Genomic DNA, 20,568 nt, shown 5'->3' with positions numbered 1-20,568 from the left:
TGTGAGATATCCTAAGACATCCTTCAGTACGCTTGTGTTTTGTTTCCAAGTGGAAATCACCGTACTGGATAGTTCTGAGTTAAGAACTGATTGACAAAAACTGAAAAACATGGAAGTATTTTATTTTTTATAAATATACTCATGTATAGTTTCTTGACCTAGAAGAATATGAAATAGAAAGCTGATAGGGGAAACACCTTAAATATAACATTGGACATACCATTTGAAATGTGAAACCTGGCGGTGGGAGTGTCAAGCTGTGGGAATGTTTTGCTTTGGGTTGGGCGAATTCAGATCAATCCTGCAAAAATAATGTTTCAGCTTGTGCAGTCTTGGGACTGGACCAGAAGTTCATCTTCCGCCATGTCAATGACCCCAAACAACCAGCCAGAAATGGTTCAGAGCACTTAATGTGCTAGAATGGACCAAGCAAAGTCCAAATTTTAATCCAGCTGACAATCTGTGGCAAGATCTGACAATGGATTTTCACATACTCTATTCGTTCAATCTGACAGAAATTGAGTTATTTTGCAAAGAAAAATTGGGAAAAAAATCCATCTCAAAATGTGAAGAGCTGGCAGAGACACCTCGCCGCTCCCTAAGAAATCAAGGTGTAATTTCAGCAAAAGGTAGTTCTGACATTCATGAATATATGGTTTAGGGTTCAGATTTTTATATCTGAAATGTCTTTTTTTTCCAGACATAACAAAAACATTTTATATCTTTATATCTACAGTGTCTTTTAAGATTAAGTTTGTGATAGCAGCATGGGAATATAACGATCCTTCATCTGCAGCTAACACATTGCATTTTTTGCATCATGTTAACCTCTGATTTTAGTATACCTCCAGACTTACTTTTAAGGCAGCTATTGATGAAATGTCTTACAGAACTCATTAAGGACAATGAAAAAAAAACAACAACAACAAAAAAACAAACAAACAGATATTCTCACACATTGCGACATGCCCAGACTCATGGATACTCTGACCTTCACTGAAGCTCACAATGTTCCCGGCAGCAGAGAGTCAGATTGCTGTTTCATAAGGAAAAATTGAGAGGACCACCAAAGTCAGACAGAAGACAAATATCAGTCTTTGTCATTTAAAGGATACTGAATTATTTTTAGCTTGTACTGAAAGAACAGACCAGTAGATGACTGAAAAGAAATAAAAAAAAATGTCAGTAATGACTGTGATGACATAGCAAGACTAAACAAGACATACAAAAGAAAAAGAGCTTGTGACAGAGAATACATGGACTTGGACAGTAAAAAGAAATTATTTCAGTCCATTTTAGTCATTGTTTTGTGATGAAACTGATACAGTCAAGAAAAAGGTTCACAATTGATAATGAGACATCAAGATGAAAAGACAAAACCATTAACAGACTCTCATAACGCCGTTACGGTCTGCTTTTCTCAAACGGTTTGTTATGCACTGCTTTCCTAAGTCAGGCGCTGCTTCACATCGGTTCACTGCTCTACGTTGGTTCTCTCTTTATTGCGTTACTGCTGCCATACACAGGGAAGACAGGGAACTAGGTTCAATGATTAATGCCTTAAACATACCAGAAAACAGATTACAAAAAAACAATCTTAAAAATCAATGTGTTTTATGTTACCTGCTTCTAAAAGGTCTGCTGGTTTTTATATTACTGTTGCTTTAATATTCCCAGTATCCACTGGTTATATCCCCTCTTATCCTTGCAGGGTCGTTTGGGGCAGGTTCCTATCTCCAATGGTAAATGGGCGAGTGAAAGAGTGTGTGAATGTGTGTGTGAATGCATGTATGACTGAATGTAGTGTGAAGTGCTTTTAGGTCCTCTGGTCTTGATAAAGTGCCATTTACCATTAGTTGCATTGAGAATGCATTCTATTAAACTCAAACAATGTGTGATTTATTCATATTTTTCAGTGATTTTCAAAAACAAGTTGAGTCATTTTGCACCTGCTGTCAGTTCTTCTCTAATCCACACCTTTGCCGAAGCGTACCCATTCTGATCTTGATTAAATGTAAGCAAGCTGCACCTCAACCAGAAGCTTTTTCTACCCACCAATGAGCTTCATTTATTTTTGTTTTTGACATGTTTTCAAGAGAGGTCAGAGTCATTCCAGAAACTCAACATTGTTCTGATCTGTGCACTTCAAAACTACTACTGAGTCATGTTTTTTTTTTATATTCCCTTGTTTTGGTTCTCGTTTTAACCAAGTGATGTTGAAGAATTTGAAGTGGACCTTCCTCTATTTTATTTCTTCCACTTATTTGGAAGCCACTGGGGTTCCTGGTAGCTTAATAGTCAACATGAAATCGGCATCACCACGTTTGACAGGTGGAACAGTGTTTTTAGGTTTGAAAACCTCAACTTGACTACTTCAGACATTTTTGTCTAAATAACTCATCCTTCTCTCAGGTGTCTCCTGAATGCATTTGGTTTGACGACGTGGGCGGCTGCATCAGTCAAGTTTGAAGGTGCTTTTTTGGAGCAGTGGAGCCGAGGTCTCCTTCTCGGTAGACGCCTCTGAGTCCATGGCGATGTAAAACAGGCTTCATTTAGTTTCTGAAAAACTTCCTGGTTCCTATGCTGTTTTTGAATATTCTAACCAATTTCCTTTCATGTGAGGGTTCGGCTCAGGTTTTTGATACTTTGACATAATTGGGTGTTACTTCAGTACGCTTCTGAACACCTCTGACCTTCACCCCATTGGAAATTCATGAATTATGCTTAAAGACAGGTAACTGTCAAAAGACGGACCAATTAAATGAACTCCACCATTACTGGTGAAACGAAAGTTTAACTTTAAGAACTTGTTGATGGCTGCAACTCGTAAGGCAGCAGTTATTATAGTAGACTAGAAACTGAATTAGAAACTTTTTCAATCGTTGAGGTTATTTGTTGTGCAATCATATCATTTTGGAAAATAAACAGCTAAAATACATCAGTGAATGCCCCAAATTATGTTGACAGCCGGTACTTTGTAAAACAGCATGACTCACGCTTTGCCCTTTTGTTCTCCAGGCAACATCTTTGTGGTGAGCTTGTCTGTAGCGGACCTGGTGGTGGCGCTGTACCCGTACCCTCTTGTGCTGACAGCGATCTTCCACAATGACTGGACCATGGGAGACCTGCACTGTCAGGCCAGTGGCTTCGTCATGGGCCTAAGCGTCATAGGCTCCATATTCAACATCACAGCCATCGCCATCAACCGTTACTGCTACATCTGCCACAGCCTCCACTACGACCGCCTGTACAGCCTGAGGAACACCTGCTGCTACCTGGGCCTCACTTGGCTGCTCACCGCCATCGCCACAGTGCCCAACTTCTTCGTCGGCTCTCTGCAGTACGACCCTCGCGTCTACTCCTGCACCTTTGCTCAGACCGTCAGCTCATACTATACCATCTCAGTGGTGGTCATCCACTTTCTGATCCCGCTCCTGGTGGTGTCCTATTGCTACATGAGGATATGGGTCCTGGTGATTCAAGTGAAACACCGGGTGAAACCGGAACAAAGGACGAGACCGAAGCCCAGCGACGTGAGGAACTTCCTGACTATGTTCATGGTGTTTGTGTTGTTTGCTGTGTGCTGGGCTCCGCTGAACCTCATAGGTCTGGCTGTGGCTATAAATCCCGCAAAAGTGGCGCCCAACATACCTGAGTGGCTCTTTGTCACAAGTTACTTCATGGCATACTTCAACAGCTGCCTCAACGCCATCATATACGGACTGCTGAACCAAAACTTCCGTAAGGAGTACAAGACGATCCTCCTTGCCCTTTGCGTCCCACGTTTGCTCCTCATGGAGACATCCAGATGTGCCACCGAGGGGCTAAAGAGTAAGCCTTCACCGGCTATAACGAACAATAATATAGCTGAAATAAATGTATAAATTGATGTTACACTGGACAAGTAATGGTGCCATGTTTCACTCAGTGCCTGTTTTGGATGTTTATCTTTGTTTCTTGTTTTTAAGTGTGGAGTTATCCAGATGTCCCCCAAAAATCTATACACCATGGAAACTTGACATAAAGTACTCTGTTTCAAAGCATGTCAGTGCCTCTCGATAACGTATAATTTCACGGTCTAGATTTAGGTTTTTATTTGATTATGGCTTATGATGAATAAAAATTCAAAATCTTAGACTCTTAGATTCTTATAAAATTACATAAGACTAAGACATTTGCAACACAGAAATGTAGGTCAAACTAAAGTTATATACAACTGTTGTATAGTATTTGTACTAAATGCTGCTTTTACAGGAATTTCTGCAACTATGCAGTTTGGCATTGAGCTTAGCACCAAAGTTGACACAACTCCCCAAATTATCACTCACAGAGGAAACGTCACACTTGACCTCAGTCAGTCATGATTCTGTGCCTCTGGATTTTTTCCATAAGACTCTGGAAAACTGATTTTACTGTGACAGTAGTTGCTCGTGTCTTGGAGGCTCTTGAAGTATTGACCTTTGCTTCACACTCCTCTCAAAGCTGTAGGAATCCATGTAGATTTTTCCTTCACACATTTTCCTTCCACTCAACTTTCCATAAGTGTGCTTGGATACAGCGCTCTGAACAACAATTTATTACGCAACACACACACACACACACACACACACACACACACACACACACAATGTATATATATATATATATATATATATATACATATATGAAGAAATGTACACATACTCTATATATATATATATATATATATATATATATATATATATATATATATATATATATATATATATATATATATATATATATGCATATATCTTATTTTGGTCCCGAATGAATAAAATAATTCTATTTTTTAATATTTTTGCAATCTATTTAGATGCATCTCTGTGTGCTCTCCCAAATATCGATGTTCATTGCAAGGAACATCGAACATCAAAAGACAATATTCTGTGACCTCCAAAATGCTGAACAACAGTTGAGACACGTAGGACTATGTTTCCTCTTAAAGGGGCAGTGTTATGTATCTAGGCAGCGCCTGGTTCAAACCCAAATGGTTGCCATGGGAGATTCAAAGATTAAAAAACATGCATGAAACAATCAAAGCAACCCGCCATGTATGTTAAAAAGTTAAAAAAAGAGTAAATTTTACGTAATACTGCCCCTTCTACTGCGATTGCCGAGCTACGCTGCATTGAAGTGCAGGCAGTTTAACTGGGTGAAGGCAGATAAAACTACAAAGATGCACAAATCACAATCCGTTTTGGTAAATGAGTTGATACAAATTAGTTTCCTGAATATTTTCTATTTAATTTCAATAAATATGAGGATTTATTTTCTGTCACATCCGTGCATGTGTGCATCTAGCAAGAAGACTCCCTGCCTTTATTTAGTCAGAAGCACACAACAAGAAAGTTTTTTTTTTTCTTGCTACACTTTCTTTGGTCTCTCAAATGCAGCATTAATAAAAGCCCCAATGTTTGTAATTTCCCTGTAAATTCAATCCTTTTAAGCTTTGATGCTTAGTCAATTACCAAGGACTTAATGGTCTTATTGGGATTAAGTGGCTTAGAGTATTAGAAGAGGGCTAGGTGCCAATTTGGAGAATAAGTCTTCTTTATCAAAGCTGCAGAGAAGATGAAGTTATACTCCATCCTAAGTTTGTGAGAACATCTCTTATTTTTTGTGGAGAATGTAGAGTTGTTAATTCACCACAACACTGTTTCACCCTGGGAAAAAAAAGACAAGTAAAAACACTTATAATATCTGTGAAACCTTTGCTATGGTTTCAAATAAAGAAAAAAAAGAAAGAAATTCCGGTAACACTTTATTTGAAGGGGGTTGAATAAGACTGTCATGACACCGTCATAAACATGACATAACACCTGTCATGAACATGAATAAGCCTTCATGAATATTTATGACTGTTGTCATAAAGCGTCATTCGGTAAATTATGACACTTTTAATACAAAGTTGACATTATTCAAAATGTCTTTGTTATGACAACTTGACATTAACCAAGAAATCATTACTGTTTAAACTTTACCTTTAATAACATAAAGTTACCTAATTTTTAAAATGCAATCAGTAATACTTTTATAACAAATTTATATCAGTAATGATTTCTTGGTTAATGTCAAGTTGTCATAACAAAGACATTTTGAATAATGTCAACTTTGTATTAAAAATGTGATATTTTACAGAATGACGCTTTATGACAACAGTCATAAATATTCATGAAGGCTTATTCATGTTCATGACAGGTTTTTATGACAGTGTCATGTCAGTCTTATTCAACCCCCTTCAAATAAAGTGTTACCGAAATTCCAACAGGCTTTGTGTGAATGAAAAGATATTTTTTTGTAAAATAAAAAATAAATAAATTCTTCTAACCACTTCTACCTCTCCAAATGCATTGACTTTTAAAGGCCTGAAGGCGTTTTTTTCAAAAATGATTCTAAATGATTTTAGAAACTGTCAAAAGAGGAAGAGCAACTGATAAACAAAGCCGGCCCTCTTGTTTATTAAATGTCTGCGAGGCACGATATGCATCAGAAGCCAAGGAGATGTAATTTCATGATAATGCAAGTGTGCCTGGGCGCATGTCACCCATACCCATGATGAGCTCTGACAGGCTCTCAGCATAACTTCCACCCCGCAAAACAAACTGGAAGCATTTCACCTCACAGGGAGGCTCCGAGACGGCTGCGTGACACCTTCTTGAAGTGATGCAGTTTGTTGACGTATTAAACAGATTACGCGTTTCAAACGACATATTCAGGATGTTTGAACTTTCTAAGAGAGTATATTACATTTCACATTCGCCCAGCGATCCATATCCTCTGACTTGTTGACACTTTGCTGTGGTTTAAAGCCTCTAAGCTCAGATGGGTGGTTGGATGTCAGAGTCGAGCGTAAAGAGCCAGGTGCTGTCAGGTTTTCCGGGCTGCAAAAAGGGGGGCACAAAGCCGTTCACTTCTGCTTTTTACAAATAAGTGACTGTGACGTGCAAAAGAAATGCGCGGCACATATGCCAGGGAAATGTCAGCTACTGGTTGGTAGCTAAAGCGGCTCGGGGGGATATGACAGCATCAGCTCCATCACAACAAGTACTTATACACAAATGGGTCATCTTTCCTACCTCCCATCTTATCTTCTGCTGCTATTTCTTTTTCATTTCTTGTTCTTTTGCTTTTTATATGGATTTTCGGGTGCTGGGCACCATCCGTTTTTTTTTTTTTTGTTTTTTTGTTTTTTGTTTTTTTTGCTGATAATTTAATAAAAGGGTCATTTGTTCAGTTTACAAGAATTTCCAGCTACTGTAATCCGAACGTATAAAGAAGCTGCCAACTTTAATTTTCTACTTGGTTTGGATGTGGCGCGTCGGAAAATTATTCTTATCTCGTGGATAATTTCGCATTTTCTGACATTACAATCACAAGTTCGGCTTTTAATGTCTGTAAATTGCGTAAAAAAAAAAAAAAAAAAGCCCTTCCAACAGTATGGGGCTGATACCGCCAGGTTTCACATTGAGGATGATGTGTTCAAGGTCATAAGAAGTTTTGGTTTTCCATCAATCGTGACCAGTTGAACCCTTTATTGCATGAAGGCCATTTTAATCCAGATGTCATCTTACTAGAGCAACTTTTGATATGTTTTATCCCCTACATGTCATGTAACAAACTAAGGATTATAATTTTTTAATTCAATACAATTCAACATATTCATATAGCACAGATTCATAACATCTTTGCAAAACAAACAGACCCTGAAGTAATGTAGTTAACTTTGCAGCAATCCTTCAAACAGAGCATGCAAGTGGAGACAGTTGAAGGAAAGTTTCCCCTTCAGCAGGAAGAATCCTCCAAAAGAGCAGAGTCTTTGACAACACAGAGCACACACACACACACACACACACACACACACACACACAAAAACCCCACAGAAGCACTGATGCATGAGTTTAAGTTCAAAGATTGCAAAAAGTTTGCATGACAGGATTATTCTCTAATTGTGAGGACGAATGTTTTTTTGAATTTGGTGAACAATAAATTGACTGCTTAAAAAAATTCTTTCAAACATTGGGAATTTTTAGGATCTAGCCAACAGCAATCAGAAAATTATGATTACTGTCTTAAAACCGTCTCCAAGTTCTCCCGGTTGCTCTGTAATATCAGCTTTAATTTTTTATTTTTGCTTTCAGTTTAAATTTAAGAGTAGAGCCAAGTTAAAAACTCATAATGTGATGTAAATTATGGTCTTTTCTAATATTTATTTGTCTTTTTTTAATTATTTTTTAACTGCAGTTAAATTGTTCTCTTTATCACTGAATAATTATGTGGAAAACTTGGACCAAGAGAACTAAGGGTGTGAATCTGTTGGGTTTTTTTTCCCCCCGATGACATAAAACTCAGCTCTGTGGATTTCATTCTCCTCCACAGGCCCTTTTTGTTTGCACAGGAAGTCTCAAAGAAACTAATTATTTGAGTGAGATAAAGGCTATTTCCACACCAGCAGCAAAACCTCACCGTGAACGCAGCTAACAGGAGATAAATGAGCAATGAGGCATTATATAGCCCAGCGCTTGCGTGCAATGGTGTTTTTTGTTGAGGGTTTTTGCCAGCTGCATGAAAACCAGACTTAGCTCCTGCTTGTGCACACAGGAATTTTTACTGTTCTTGCACTTCATTGCACTTTACACCAGCAGGGTTTCATTGTGAGTCCACTGCTACAAGAGCAAGCCTCCTAATGGATTTTTGCATCAGGTTTAGGAACGCTTGTGTTCTCATGCATATGATGGGTTGCTACATCTCCCGAAGGGATGTCAGGGGCTTTAAGGTGCAGTAGGTCCAGAGAAGCCGATGAAGGCTGGAATTACAAGACAGGGTAAACATTTCATATCGTTTTTTTTTGTTTGTTTTTTTTGACAGAATCATAGACAAGAGAGGGGATTAAACATTAATTTGTCTGCATGGGAACATATCCCCACACTTACACAGCTCTGGTTTGCTACACTAGATCCATAAGGATCCTAAAAACAATGTATAATTCCAACAAAGATACATTTCCTCGTATGAAATACAATTTAGAAATACTACAATAGCACATTTAGAGCCATAACTGTTCATGCTCCAGTATTTTTCCTCTCCGTCTCCTCCTGCTGCTCCATAGATGGGCGTTATCCGCCGTGGTGCCTGCAGACCTCATCATCATCATCTCCTCATCAGGTCAGTCTACAATCCTCATCTCTGCTTGCCCACCCTCCGGCACGACACCCAGGCAGCAACACAGGAAACCTACACAAACACAACGGCACCTTTGCTTTATTATGCTCTAATTCTGTCATCCAGAGTCATGCAGCGCCGCGCTGCTGAATCTGAAACAGGACAATATTTGCAGCAAGTGTTTAAACTTGTCTATGCTTCCTCTAACTCGACTCTCCTTTCTGCTAGAAACATCCGGAGAACAATCGCCTTTCCTCTGTTTTTTATTCAAAAATAATTTCCTTCAACTTTTTTTTTTTTTTGTAAGAATTTCTCTTTGCTTGCATGAAGGTGAACTCAAAACGTAAAATGTTGATAACTACCTTTTCATGACTTTTATTACTTGTTATTATTTGATTACAAAAATGAAATGACATTTATATACTAATCAGTCACCATATCAATCAGCCTTATGAACTGGTATTAATTATACTAATCAAATTCCTGAATGGAGGAACGTCTTAATTTGTTTCCTTGTTAGATCATGCAAAAAAAAAAAAAAAAAAAATTGTTCATGCAGACCTAGAACAATTTCAATAATTGTTCTAGGTCTGCACTTTAGTCCAGATGTGTAAAATCGCTATATTTTTACACTTTTAAATAAAACACAAAAGGTGCGAAAGTTTCAAAAGTTACTTGTTTTGGCATTAATTTTCTCCTGAGGGCTATTTCTATGACACTTCAATATTAAGAAAACGACAAAAACAGAAATTCATCATTGTCTTACTCTGAGTATAATATACAATATTTCCTTCTGATTATTAATAAAGAAATGTCACGGGAAAAAACTCAGTTATACTCTGCAGGCATGTGATTTGCTGTAATGTCCCCTGAGGGGAGCATCCAGCAGAAGAAGAAGAAGAAGAAGAAGAAGAAGAAGAAGAAGAAGAAGAAGAATCTGCTATTAATTAAAATCGACCTTTCAGTTCATATTTTTGATTCTCTGTTAATTTTGCCTTTGAAAAAAACTTATTGAACTCGATTTCGAGCCGAGCAAATCACGAGATATAAACACTTAGAACTGACATTTCAAAATTGCTTCAAAATCATTGGTTCACTCCTGGAATCTTCATACTGAATAGCAGCTGTCTTTGTTAGTTTGTGTTCTCTTGTATTTGTATGTTTAATTGTTTCTTTTATGTCAACCGTAAACTTGGTATTAAAATTGTAAACCAAATGAAATAAAATGCTTTTTAAATAGGAAAAAGTAACTGATGGTTAATAGAAATGCACAAAACATTTTGGCCCAACCTTTTCTAACTGACCTGCTCAGAAAAAAGTTAATCTGATTCTGATTTTTTGTTTGTTTTTAACATTCAAAAATCATTTCCTATGTTTTATTATTTGTATTATCAACAAAGGGAATCAAAAGCAGTCACCGCTGAGCAGTTTTAGTCTTCATAGAAACTTTTTTATAGAATAGTTTGACTCTTTTAAACAAAAAAAAAAACATATATATAAAATCTGGCATGTCAACATTTCCAAAGCAATAATGATACATTAAAGTCAGATGTTACATGTGAGTGAAAACTCCAGTACCGCTTGAAATATTAAGAAACTAATGTTGTTAAAACACCAACATATAAAATCTTGTTGTCTGCATTAGGGTCATTACAAAACATCAAACCTTGATTATTTTGGCAAAGAAATAAATAAATAAGTAAATAAATGGCTGTGGACCAACAAGCATTTGGAGGGATGTGTTGCGTATCAAACTCTGCAAGGTGACGGTACAACTTTCCTTCTCATGTTTGACTGACTCTTTAACTCTCTGGGAAACATCACAGGATCTGTCAAACTCCAACTAACCTCTGGAGCCGAAGCAGCAGCTCCCTATACAGATAAACCCGTCACACGTCCATCCCTGTTCTGTTTGGGCTCCGATCCGCATCCGGACCCAACCATTCCTCCTGCCCACATGCTGACTCTGACAAACAGAGTTACCGCCGCAGTGCAGGACCAACATACTGACTGGCATGAATGACTGCTTTCAAGAATCGTTTCAGTCTGACAGTGGTTGACCCAACAATGGATCATAAAGCTATGAATACCGTAAGCTATTCCTAGAGCATTGTAAGCTCTGCTATAGCCTCTCATGGAAACTCCTGGTTACCGCACTTGAAATATCTTTGGAAGGTCACGGTCTTGTGTGGCTCAACAACAGGTGCGGAGCGCATGGCGTCCCACGTTTGGCATGCACAACTTGTGACGAAGCAAACAGCATAACCTGGGGAGTCCAGAGGAAGCCGTGGAAAAACTCCCAGGAAGCCGAGAGGAGAATAACGACAAGGATAACTAGGAAGGACATGTTTGCGTGGACCTTGCAAAAAATAGCGTCTAATTTATTCCATGCAAAGGGTTTCTTTTTATCAAGCTATTCTATTAAAATTCCTCCCTTTATGACTGGGTGAGAATGTGCCTCTCTATCTGGCTACATCTGTTGTAAGTTATGGTTTATTCCCAAAGCTCACTGCAATAATCCGTCTGATTTATTTCCATGTACGTTTTTTGTTTTCAGACAAAATACATAATCAAAGTCTATCCCATGATGGGGCTCTGTGTTTGGAATGATTGCAGATGACCTGTTTATGAGAAGGGGTCATTATTTATTTTACAATTAATCCCAGCTCTTTTGATTGGCAGAACTTCTTTCATGAGAGTCTTTTGCATGTCAGAGTATTTGAAGTTACACCAGAGAGAGAATTTCCCAAAAGTATTATAAAGCATTATGCTGGGATTTAACTGAAATAATTACTTAAGCAACAAGGAGGTAAAACTATGATTTTTTGAAAAAAGTAATCGAAAAAAACCCCTCAGAAATAAGAAGTAAAATTATTGAATTTTCCATATATGTTTGCTTGCACATGAAGCGTGAAGATGACATTTAATACCTACTTGGAAACAACCCAGAATGACATCTGACATATATTTAATTATGGATATACTTTTAGAAAAATCAGCACATGACACCATCATAAATATGACATAGCACCTGTCATGAACATAACGAAGTCTTTATGAATGCTGTCATGAAGTGTCATTCCGTAAATAGTGACACTTTTAATGCAAAATGTCTTTAAATTTTTGCATTAAAAGTCAACTAAAAGTGCGAACTTTGCATTATTAGCAAATAATGCCACTTTAATCCTAAAATGGCACTTTTAATTGGCTTTTAATGCTAATTTTAATTTTAAATTTTGCATTAAAAGTGTCACTATTTACCAAATGTCACTTGATGACAACATTCATAAAGACTTATTTATGTTCATGACAGATGTTATGTCATGTTTATGACAGTGTCATGTCAGTGTTATGCACACGCCTTCAAATAAAGTTTGCCGAAAGACTTTTTGAGACACACACAAAAAAAAAAACATCAGAAAAAAAGAAATACAATCTCTTAAACAGCCAAATGGAAGGATTTTATTGGCTCTCCAAATGAAATCAGAAAAAAACACGACAATTTTGCATCAGGAAAAATCATCTTTCACTGCAAAAACAATGAGGATACGTAATAGGTTCTAGCTAAATTTCAAGGGAAATTAAACAACATTGTGCTTTTAGTAACATAAATAACCAGAACTGGCGGCTTTATTGGACTGTTGAAACAAAGAGAGACAAACTGATTTCATGTGAGTGAGAGCAATCAACATTGTAGTAAATGCCTAATCCACCCATGAAAGGCTGCGTTAAAGCTGAAATGTACCAGAAACAAGGCAAATTATAGGCATCTGAAGCTGAGAGACAGAAAACAAAAGGAGATTTTATTTGAAAAAATAAATAACAAGCTGTAAAACACAAAGCCCTGTGTCGCACAGCTGCAGGTCAGGGACCACATTTCCAACATCTCATTTCCGTTTCTATTTTTTCGCGAGCTGCATGTCGACATTCAGTCGCACTCCGCGTTGCTTCTCTTGCAGGTCAAGATCGACCCTGCCACTCACGATGGATGGAGGTGAATGAGGCGTGATGCATTTAAGTTACAAACCCCAGATAAACACGGAAAGCGATGTTAAGAGCTGGAAGCCGTGTCTCCTCAGTTGCAAGCGTGCATCATCGTTGAGAACAAAATGGGCAGAAAACTATTTTTCGGATTGTTCCTGTTTGTTCATCCAGCAACGTGGCTGACGAATGATATGATTCACCGTGACAGCCCTTCCTGTCTCCAGAGCCTGTGATGTTCTGGGCATTCTTTCTTTTTTGCCATTACTAGCACACAAGTGAAATTGATTCACAAAGCAAAATGATTATTTTGAACACACCCCAATGAATTGTTCCTCCTGCGTTTGGTTGGCCCTTTAAAGAGTCTTTTCGAATTAAGTGTGTTTTGGGCAACCTGCTGATCGTCGGATCACGGGGCGTGAAGCCAACTGGAGCAGAAAGGGTCACTCCGAGAGGCTCTGCTTGGGAGACATCAGCCCTGAAACGCAGCCGGTGCACCGGCACGAAGCGCACAGCTCGCATGAAACAGATTAAATGACTTCACTTCTGAGACTCAGCAAGAAAGGACGCGTTATTCGTGTGCAGCACGAGCACTAGCATGTCCTCTGATGAGGATGATCTAATGTTAATCTTTTATCATTCAGGTCTAGTTTGTGTCACATTTTCAGAATATTTCTTATATATATTTATATTTGTTTCCACTGCTTCAATATGTAATTTTGTTAAGCAGCTATAGTGCTGCTCATCAATCTGTTAAAAGTTGTGAAGTCATTTCCAAGTAAGTCTGAGTTTTGTTTACCAATTGGGCCAGAAAGCTAAACTCCTCCAAGGTCACACACCAGACAACTGCACTGGTGCTTGGAAGATCGAACAGTAAGAGACAACAGCGACTGGAAAAATATTTTCAATCTAACTCGGACTGAATGTTCAGGGTTGTTGTCAGACTGGAAACCAACTATGCACCAGTGCAAGACTGAAGTATGTAACTTTTGTTAAAAAACAAACAAACAAACAAATAAACAAAAAACAAAAAAAACCTGGGACCTGACACAATGTGAAAATGTTCAAGAGATGTGAAAACGTCTGCAAATACTGCATATCTCTGGCTGAGCAGATCCTTAGATGCAAAGATAAAATTTGACCTTTTTTGACTTTAAAAAGGAGGACAAAATATATATCAAGTCATGGCATGTTTGGAAAGCCAGTCAGGAAAGCCAATAAAAAACCCAACAACAACAAAAAAAAAACTCTCTAGTCTAAAAATAACAGCATCCCAGCTTGGTTTTTAAATTTGCATATGAACTAACCGCAAGACCCCTGAAACAAACTGCTTTGGACAGCAAGGGAAAAAAGTGGAGACATTTTTCCTATATTGCCCAGAGTCATGTCTGAGGAAAAATAAACACACTTCACCAGCATAAACATCTTATCCTAAAAGTCAGAGTTGTGGAAGGATGATGATTTGGGCTTATTTTTAGCCCAGAAACCTTGGCTCTTGGGATTTGCGTGTCATTTGTGTTTTCCTGCATGCAAGGACAACAAACATGTTCAATTGCAAAATTAAAGTGGAGCTAACTCTGTAAGTAGTTATACTTTATCGAGTTATACTCTATTAAATTTCTAGGAAGCTGGAGTCTGCGAAGTTCCCCATTTAAAAAATGGCAAAAATGTCTCATTTTTATTCTGGATAAGATCATTTTTATAAGATATTAATAAATGCTGCTTTCAAATGAATTATATTAAATTTAATTCAATTAATTCTTTTATTCCAACTTACAAAAAAAATTCATTTTAATTTAATCACACATAAATTCCATTTGATCCTATCAAACAGTGCAATAAAACCACCAGGTATTTTTCTGACCAGAGTAGCTTCATCCACGTATTTGTTCTCTTACTTTCAAGTAGTTTCATGTGACCTCAGACCTTCAATGTATGTTCATAGTTCTGTGTATACTTTGAATTTTCTACAGACATTTTACAAAATACTAAATTCATATCAAATTAAAAGTAATTATAACCAGGACTGGGCTGTATTTTTGCATACATTTTGCCCATTTGGTGAAAGATCAAAGTCTGTAAGCAAATTCAGGTCCAGCTTTTTATTTCAAGATGATTTATGTTGCTGCGTGTCTTTCTATCTTAAGAAGAATGAAAAGCCTTATTCTCCAGATTCTAGATAAAGTATACAGGAAGTTTCCTGGGGTGAAATTTAAAAGAAAATGTCAGAACATAGTAGCTGCACTCTTTTTATTCTGGGAACTGTGCCATACCGTAGGCCAGAGTTATAAATTTGCGCTCATTCACAGATTTTATGTCTTCATAAGGAGAGTCTGACATCGCGAGACTTGTTGGCGACAAACTCTAAGCGACGTCACGGTCTCGTGACTTATGCCGGAAGAAGGGGATTCATAACAACACGAACGAGAGTAAAACACCAAGGAACGGCTTAAATTCTCCCCCGTTTCCACCTTTTTCTCTCCTCTCATCGACGCAGAGATGGACGGCTCAGTCCGAGCATCGTCAGACTCGTCTGCTGGACCTCCACCGTATTTTAGAGGGTGAGGAAGCAGCCTTTAATGAACAGACAGGCAGCAGAGGGGATGTGCGTGGCCGAGCTCCCTGTTAGATATGTCGTAAATCCTGCACCGCAGTGTTATCCAGGGCCGAAGGACAAAGCCACATCAGTAGCTGCGGTGTTAAATCTAACAGTAGCTCGGCTGTGTTCGCTTCTTGTTGGATAATTGTGAACTTTTGCCCCTGCAGAAATGAAGGCTCCTTGGTTTCTGCCCTGAAGACTCTGCTGTTCTTCACGATCCTCATGGTGACGCTGCCCATTGGGTTGTATTTCGCAACCAAGGCTTACATCTTTGAGGGTAAAATTCATTAGTTTGTCACCACTTTTTCTGTGTTCAGTTTGTGTATTATTCAGCAGTTTGGATGGAAACGACGAGACTTCTGCAGACTGTCTTTTTGCATATTGTTTGTTGCCTTTTTTGAGGTAGGCCCTTTCCATACATCCACAGTATTACTGTGTTACTTTAATGCATATAAAAGTAACTGCTATGATGCAGCAGTGGCGTAATCTAGAGGAAATAAGACACAGCAGACAATAAGTACTGCTAATAAATAGCTTGAATCTTGAGATATTTGTAATTTAAGTATATTTGACATTTTTGGAAATGTTGTGTGAACCATTTTTGATGCCCTTATATTTTGTATATTAATACAGGCAGCTTCAGTTCATACCAACTGTTTTCATACACTGAATAAAAAGCCATACTTTTTTCTCACTGTCTGATATTCCATCAGATTAAACCTTTCCTGTTTTAGGTCAGTTATGATCATCAAAATGATCTCTATTTGCTAAATGTCAGCACAATTAGCTTTTTTGTTGCTTTCTCAACATTCTGAACTTTACTATACTTTTAAATAAACCAGGAAAGCCCAGATAATGAAGCCATTGCACTTTAAGCTTTTGATTTATTCACTGAACAACATTTGAGTTTAAAAGAAATGCATCTCTGGATATATCTTAGAATAAGAATATGCTTTATTGTCCCACAGTAGGAAATTTCAGCAACTATTAGCAGCAAGTTAAGAACAAGAGACCATACAATGGGAGTAACACCTTAAACATACTTCCTCATTATGTGGCGTCATGGATAAAAATCGAACAAACACCGACAAGATAATTGCGGACCACCACAAGCCTGGTTTATCCTCGGATACAATTGTTTTAAATGCCTGAATATGTCACATTAATGTTTTTAAACAGTTGCATATAGATACAAACACATTCAGGGCGTGATGGATTCTCCGTCCGTCATCTAAACACGCTTGTCCTCGTGGGGTCGCCACGAGGTTCTGCTGCCTATCTCCAACAGTCATGTGGTCATTTGTAAAAAATGTGTGTGACCGAAACAGCCTGCAGATCCGACTCAGTTCTACCAGTTTTGTCAGGATTAATGGGCGAAAGTTTCAGCAAACCAAGCCAGTGAAAGGACGCCCGCAATGTTTGACCTGCACTGAACGGTTAAAAAGGATGCAAACTTTTACTTTTTTACTTTAAGGACAGCAGAAATGGAAACAAAAGTATAATTCGCCAAATATAAATACTTTAGATTATTCCAACAAACAGGATTTAATGTCAGTGAGAACAAAAAGATTCCATTTTTCTATAGTGAATGTAAATATCAGGTTTCAACTGTTATCCACAGTAATATATTAATTTATTAAGCATTTTGGAATTGCAGAATAACATCATAAATGCAGTTAGTGACACCTAAAACAACAATGTGGTAAATAAAATGAATGAGAGCAAGCAAGGAAAAACAAAAAATATCTGAGTTTGCTATTCATCTGTCCATGAATGGGAGTCTAACATCCTGAGAAGGGACTTCTGCACAAAACAAAATAAAAAGAAAGTGCTCCCTGAGTCTGTATCACTTTTTTTGTAGCAGAAATATTATTTTCAGGGCATAAGTATGTTTTCATTTTCCACGCATAAGGGCTTTAAGCAGGGCTATGCTCATTTAAAATCAAATTTGACTGTAGAAATGACATATACAGTAAAACCCCGTTTTTTTTTTCACTTCTTTTCTTTTCGACATCTGCTAAGGAAGATCAATTGACTTTTCTCTGAATGAGGTTTTTCTAGACCTCAAAAACATTTTGAAGTTCCAGATTTAAGGCTAAAGTGAGAATAACTTTGGGGGGAATTTTGAAACCGATCCAAACACCAGGTCAGAGCTGCAGGACGTTAAGAGTGTTCAAACATGTTGCTGAGCGGGATTTTTGGATAGACTTTCCTAATTTGCAAGAAAAAATAAAAATTCTGATTGAACAAGCAAGAATATACAGATGTTTTCTTTTATTTACCCACTTTGATCTGTTGTTTTCCACTAATCTCCATGCTAAACTTTCCTGTTCAGGAATTTTGAAGAAGAAAAAAACATGACATTTTTAGACTTTTGGCCATAACTTTTTTTTTTTTTACATGTTATGCATGTATGCATTCTTTGTAACGAACTAAGATCACTAAGACATTTTTAGCATTAACCCACCGTCTCCTCCTCTCAGGTTCGATGAAGATGTCGAGCTCCGACAGCTACTTCTACGCAGCCATCGTAGCCGTGCTCGCCGTGCACGTGGTCTTGGCTCTGTTTGTTTACGTCGCCTGGAACGAAGGCACGCCTAAAAGCAAGGGCAAACATGATTAAGGCGTACCCTTATCAGCTTCTGAGGCCGCTGGAGATGGTCAGACTGTGGGCAGGGATCCACAGTCCTGTCTCCCGCGGGCATCAACACTCACTGCTGCACCGTCTACCAACCAGACAAGTCGTCAGGGGGAATCTGGCTTGGCTCAGGCTTTGACCCCAGGGTTATAAGCAGGAAGTAGTGTATTTTCCTTGACGCAGGGGTGCTTAGACCGGAGGGTGCAATTTTGTTGCCAGGCCCCAGCAGGCATAATTTTGTTCCCATCCCCTGCCCCCTCACACAAAATGATTCCTTTTGTTGACTGAGAACAGTTTTTGAAACAATTTGTCCTCAGATGCCTTTTGACTTTTGGGCTCTGAGTCTCTCCACACAAAGAGTTTATGTCAGAATTCATCTGCGCAGCATGTTTTTGTTTTTATTTTTTATTTTATTTAATTTGAGTTTGATCGATTTTTAATCAAGAAAACAACTGATTACTCTATCCTGAATTTTCAGTCCTTGTCCGAATACATCAAAGTTTTCCTTCTGTATTTTGGAACAAAGTTATCCTGGTGTCTCATTTGTTAAAATCACCTCATCTATCCGTTTCCTCCCATCGCTCATTTGAAAGTGTTTGTCCGCTGTAGTGAGGTGATGTTGTAAAACATGCATTAGAAATCGTTGCTTTTTACTTAAACGAGTCCTGGAGATGTTATGTGATGTTGGTGTAATACTAGTAGGGTTTGTTGAACTTCTCAAATAAAGTTTGAAGCTTTTATTGTTTGCATGTTTTCTTATTCTGTCATTAAATGTCACTAACATTTGAGATTTTGCATGGAAATAATTTATGTTTTCTTTATTATCATTATTCTCATGGGAATCTGCAACACTCAGTTAAAGGGACAGTAATTTATATCTTACCTACCTCTCTTAAGGCATCTTCTTTGGGCTACAGATGTAATTTGTCCTTTTCCAGGTCATAAATTATGAGCTGCTCCCTAAACCTCACTGCAGCTCAATTACTGGCCTCTTTAATAGGCACAATTAGCTAATACCAGGCTGAAAGTACCACTAATACTTCCAGACCTTTATATCTCTATATTCTTTACGGCATTGATTCAACAAGCTGTCAGAAACCTTCTTCTATTTTTTGCTTTACTAGTTTATTGATATCTCAGAGTTGTTGCAGATTTACCCACAGGACGTCTGTGATAGGTTTCTTATTTGTATATCTTATTTGAGCCTTAGGAACCCTTACACCTGTAGCCAAGTTTATATTGCTGATAGAAACGGGAAAAGTGATTCTGATCAAAGGAGCTACCTAAAGAAAAAAAAGACAGATTAAATAGTAAGATAAGATTCACATAAATTGCTGTAGTATTTTTGTGTTTCACTCCGTTTTACTTTATTTTGACTCCTGGGATGTCCTGTTTTCAAATCATGTTTCACACAGGAAGGTCACTGGAGGCGCACCCCGTCCAACCGCTGCTTCCTGTGAAAATTTTTAGCCACTTTTGTTAAAATAACAACCTAATCCACATGTTAAAATAACCTTACAGCATCATCAAATATATTTTAAATTAAAACCGCCGTATTGTTTTGGGTGTTGGAGTTGTTTTAAGAGAGAACAAGTAAACTCTGGTCTTAGCCCCTGTAAAATTAGGAGTTAGTTTCAGCCTCTGGGACCAACCAATTTTATTTATTACAGGTCAGATATTAACAGTAGGTTAGTTCAAGAACTATCCCTTTAAAAAAGATGATTTTTTTTTTTTGTGCGAAGTTCAGGGTTTTTTTTATGAATAAGAGCCTTGTAAAAAAAAAAAAAAAGAGGAATCAGTTTGTGGTTAAGAAAACACAAACTATGTCTATTGATTCACAAAAACCCTCCTATCTTTTAAAGGATCTACTGATTAAAATCTTGGGTGAATTGAACTTTTTTTAGGTCTGCGCGTGATGAACAAGCTGTACCACCTCAAGAGACATCGACTTTCTCCCCCCAGCATTTGTTGTTTGAGCCAGCCTGAAAAAGCAACCGCACAAGTATCAGTCCTGCGTTTGTGAGTTTTGACTTTCTGACACTGGCTTTCTGACCAGTGTTTATCCCACAAGCATATTCAACTGTCACAACATTAATAAACCCACCAGGCAGTAATCTAGTGCTGCATAAAAACAACTTTTATTCACGCCCAACATGGATTAGGTCAAAAG

The 20,568-nt window shown here is 37.9% G+C and overlaps 2 protein-coding genes across 2 annotated transcripts in view; both read left to right on the top strand.

The window, feature by feature from the left end:
- Window positions 1–4,044, top strand: part of mtnr1c (melatonin receptor 1C) — a 19,632-nt gene extending 15,588 nt beyond the window's left edge. Inside the window, exon 2 of the mRNA XM_015031895.1 lies at window positions 3,019–4,044. Coding sequence (XP_014887381.1) covers window positions 3,019–3,884 — 866 coding nt within the window. The 3' untranslated portion in view covers window positions 3,885–4,044. The remainder of the gene's footprint in view (window positions 1–3,018) is intronic.
- Window positions 4,045–15,527: 11,483 nt separating this feature from the next.
- vma21 (vacuolar ATPase assembly factor VMA21) lies at window positions 15,528–19,186 on the top strand. The gene is made up of 3 exons (XM_015031891.1): window positions 15,528–15,722; window positions 15,928–16,037; window positions 18,244–19,186. Exons 1-3 carry the CDS (start codon window positions 15,661–15,663, stop codon window positions 18,381–18,383), a joined length of 312 nt encoding a protein of 103 aa, XP_014887377.1. The 5' UTR covers window positions 15,528–15,660; the 3' UTR covers window positions 18,384–19,186.
- The last annotated feature ends 1,382 nt before the right edge of the window (window positions 19,187–20,568 follow it).

The sequence above is a fragment of the Poecilia latipinna genome, unplaced genomic scaffold (assembly GCF_001443285.1).
Source record: "Poecilia latipinna isolate Pla-1442-1.1 unplaced genomic scaffold, P_latipinna-1.0 Scaffold222, whole genome shotgun sequence".
Lineage (NCBI taxonomy): Eukaryota > Metazoa > Chordata > Actinopteri > Cyprinodontiformes > Poeciliidae > Poecilia > Poecilia latipinna.
Note: the sequence above shows the minus strand (reverse complement) of the source record. Positions and strands in the feature narration are given on the sequence as shown.

Coding starts and splice junctions, on each gene's coding strand:
- vma21 (XM_015031891.1), top strand. CDS start 15,661: ATGGACGGCTCAGTCCGAGCATCGTCAGACTCGTCTGCTGGACCTCCA. Junction 15,723..15,927: donor CCTCCACCGTATTTTAGAGG/GTGAGGAAGCAG, acceptor TTGCCCCTGCAG/AAATGAAGGCTCCTTGGTTT. Junction 16,038..18,243: donor CAAGGCTTACATCTTTGAGG/GTAAAATTCATT, acceptor TCCTCCTCTCAG/GTTCGATGAAGATGTCGAGC.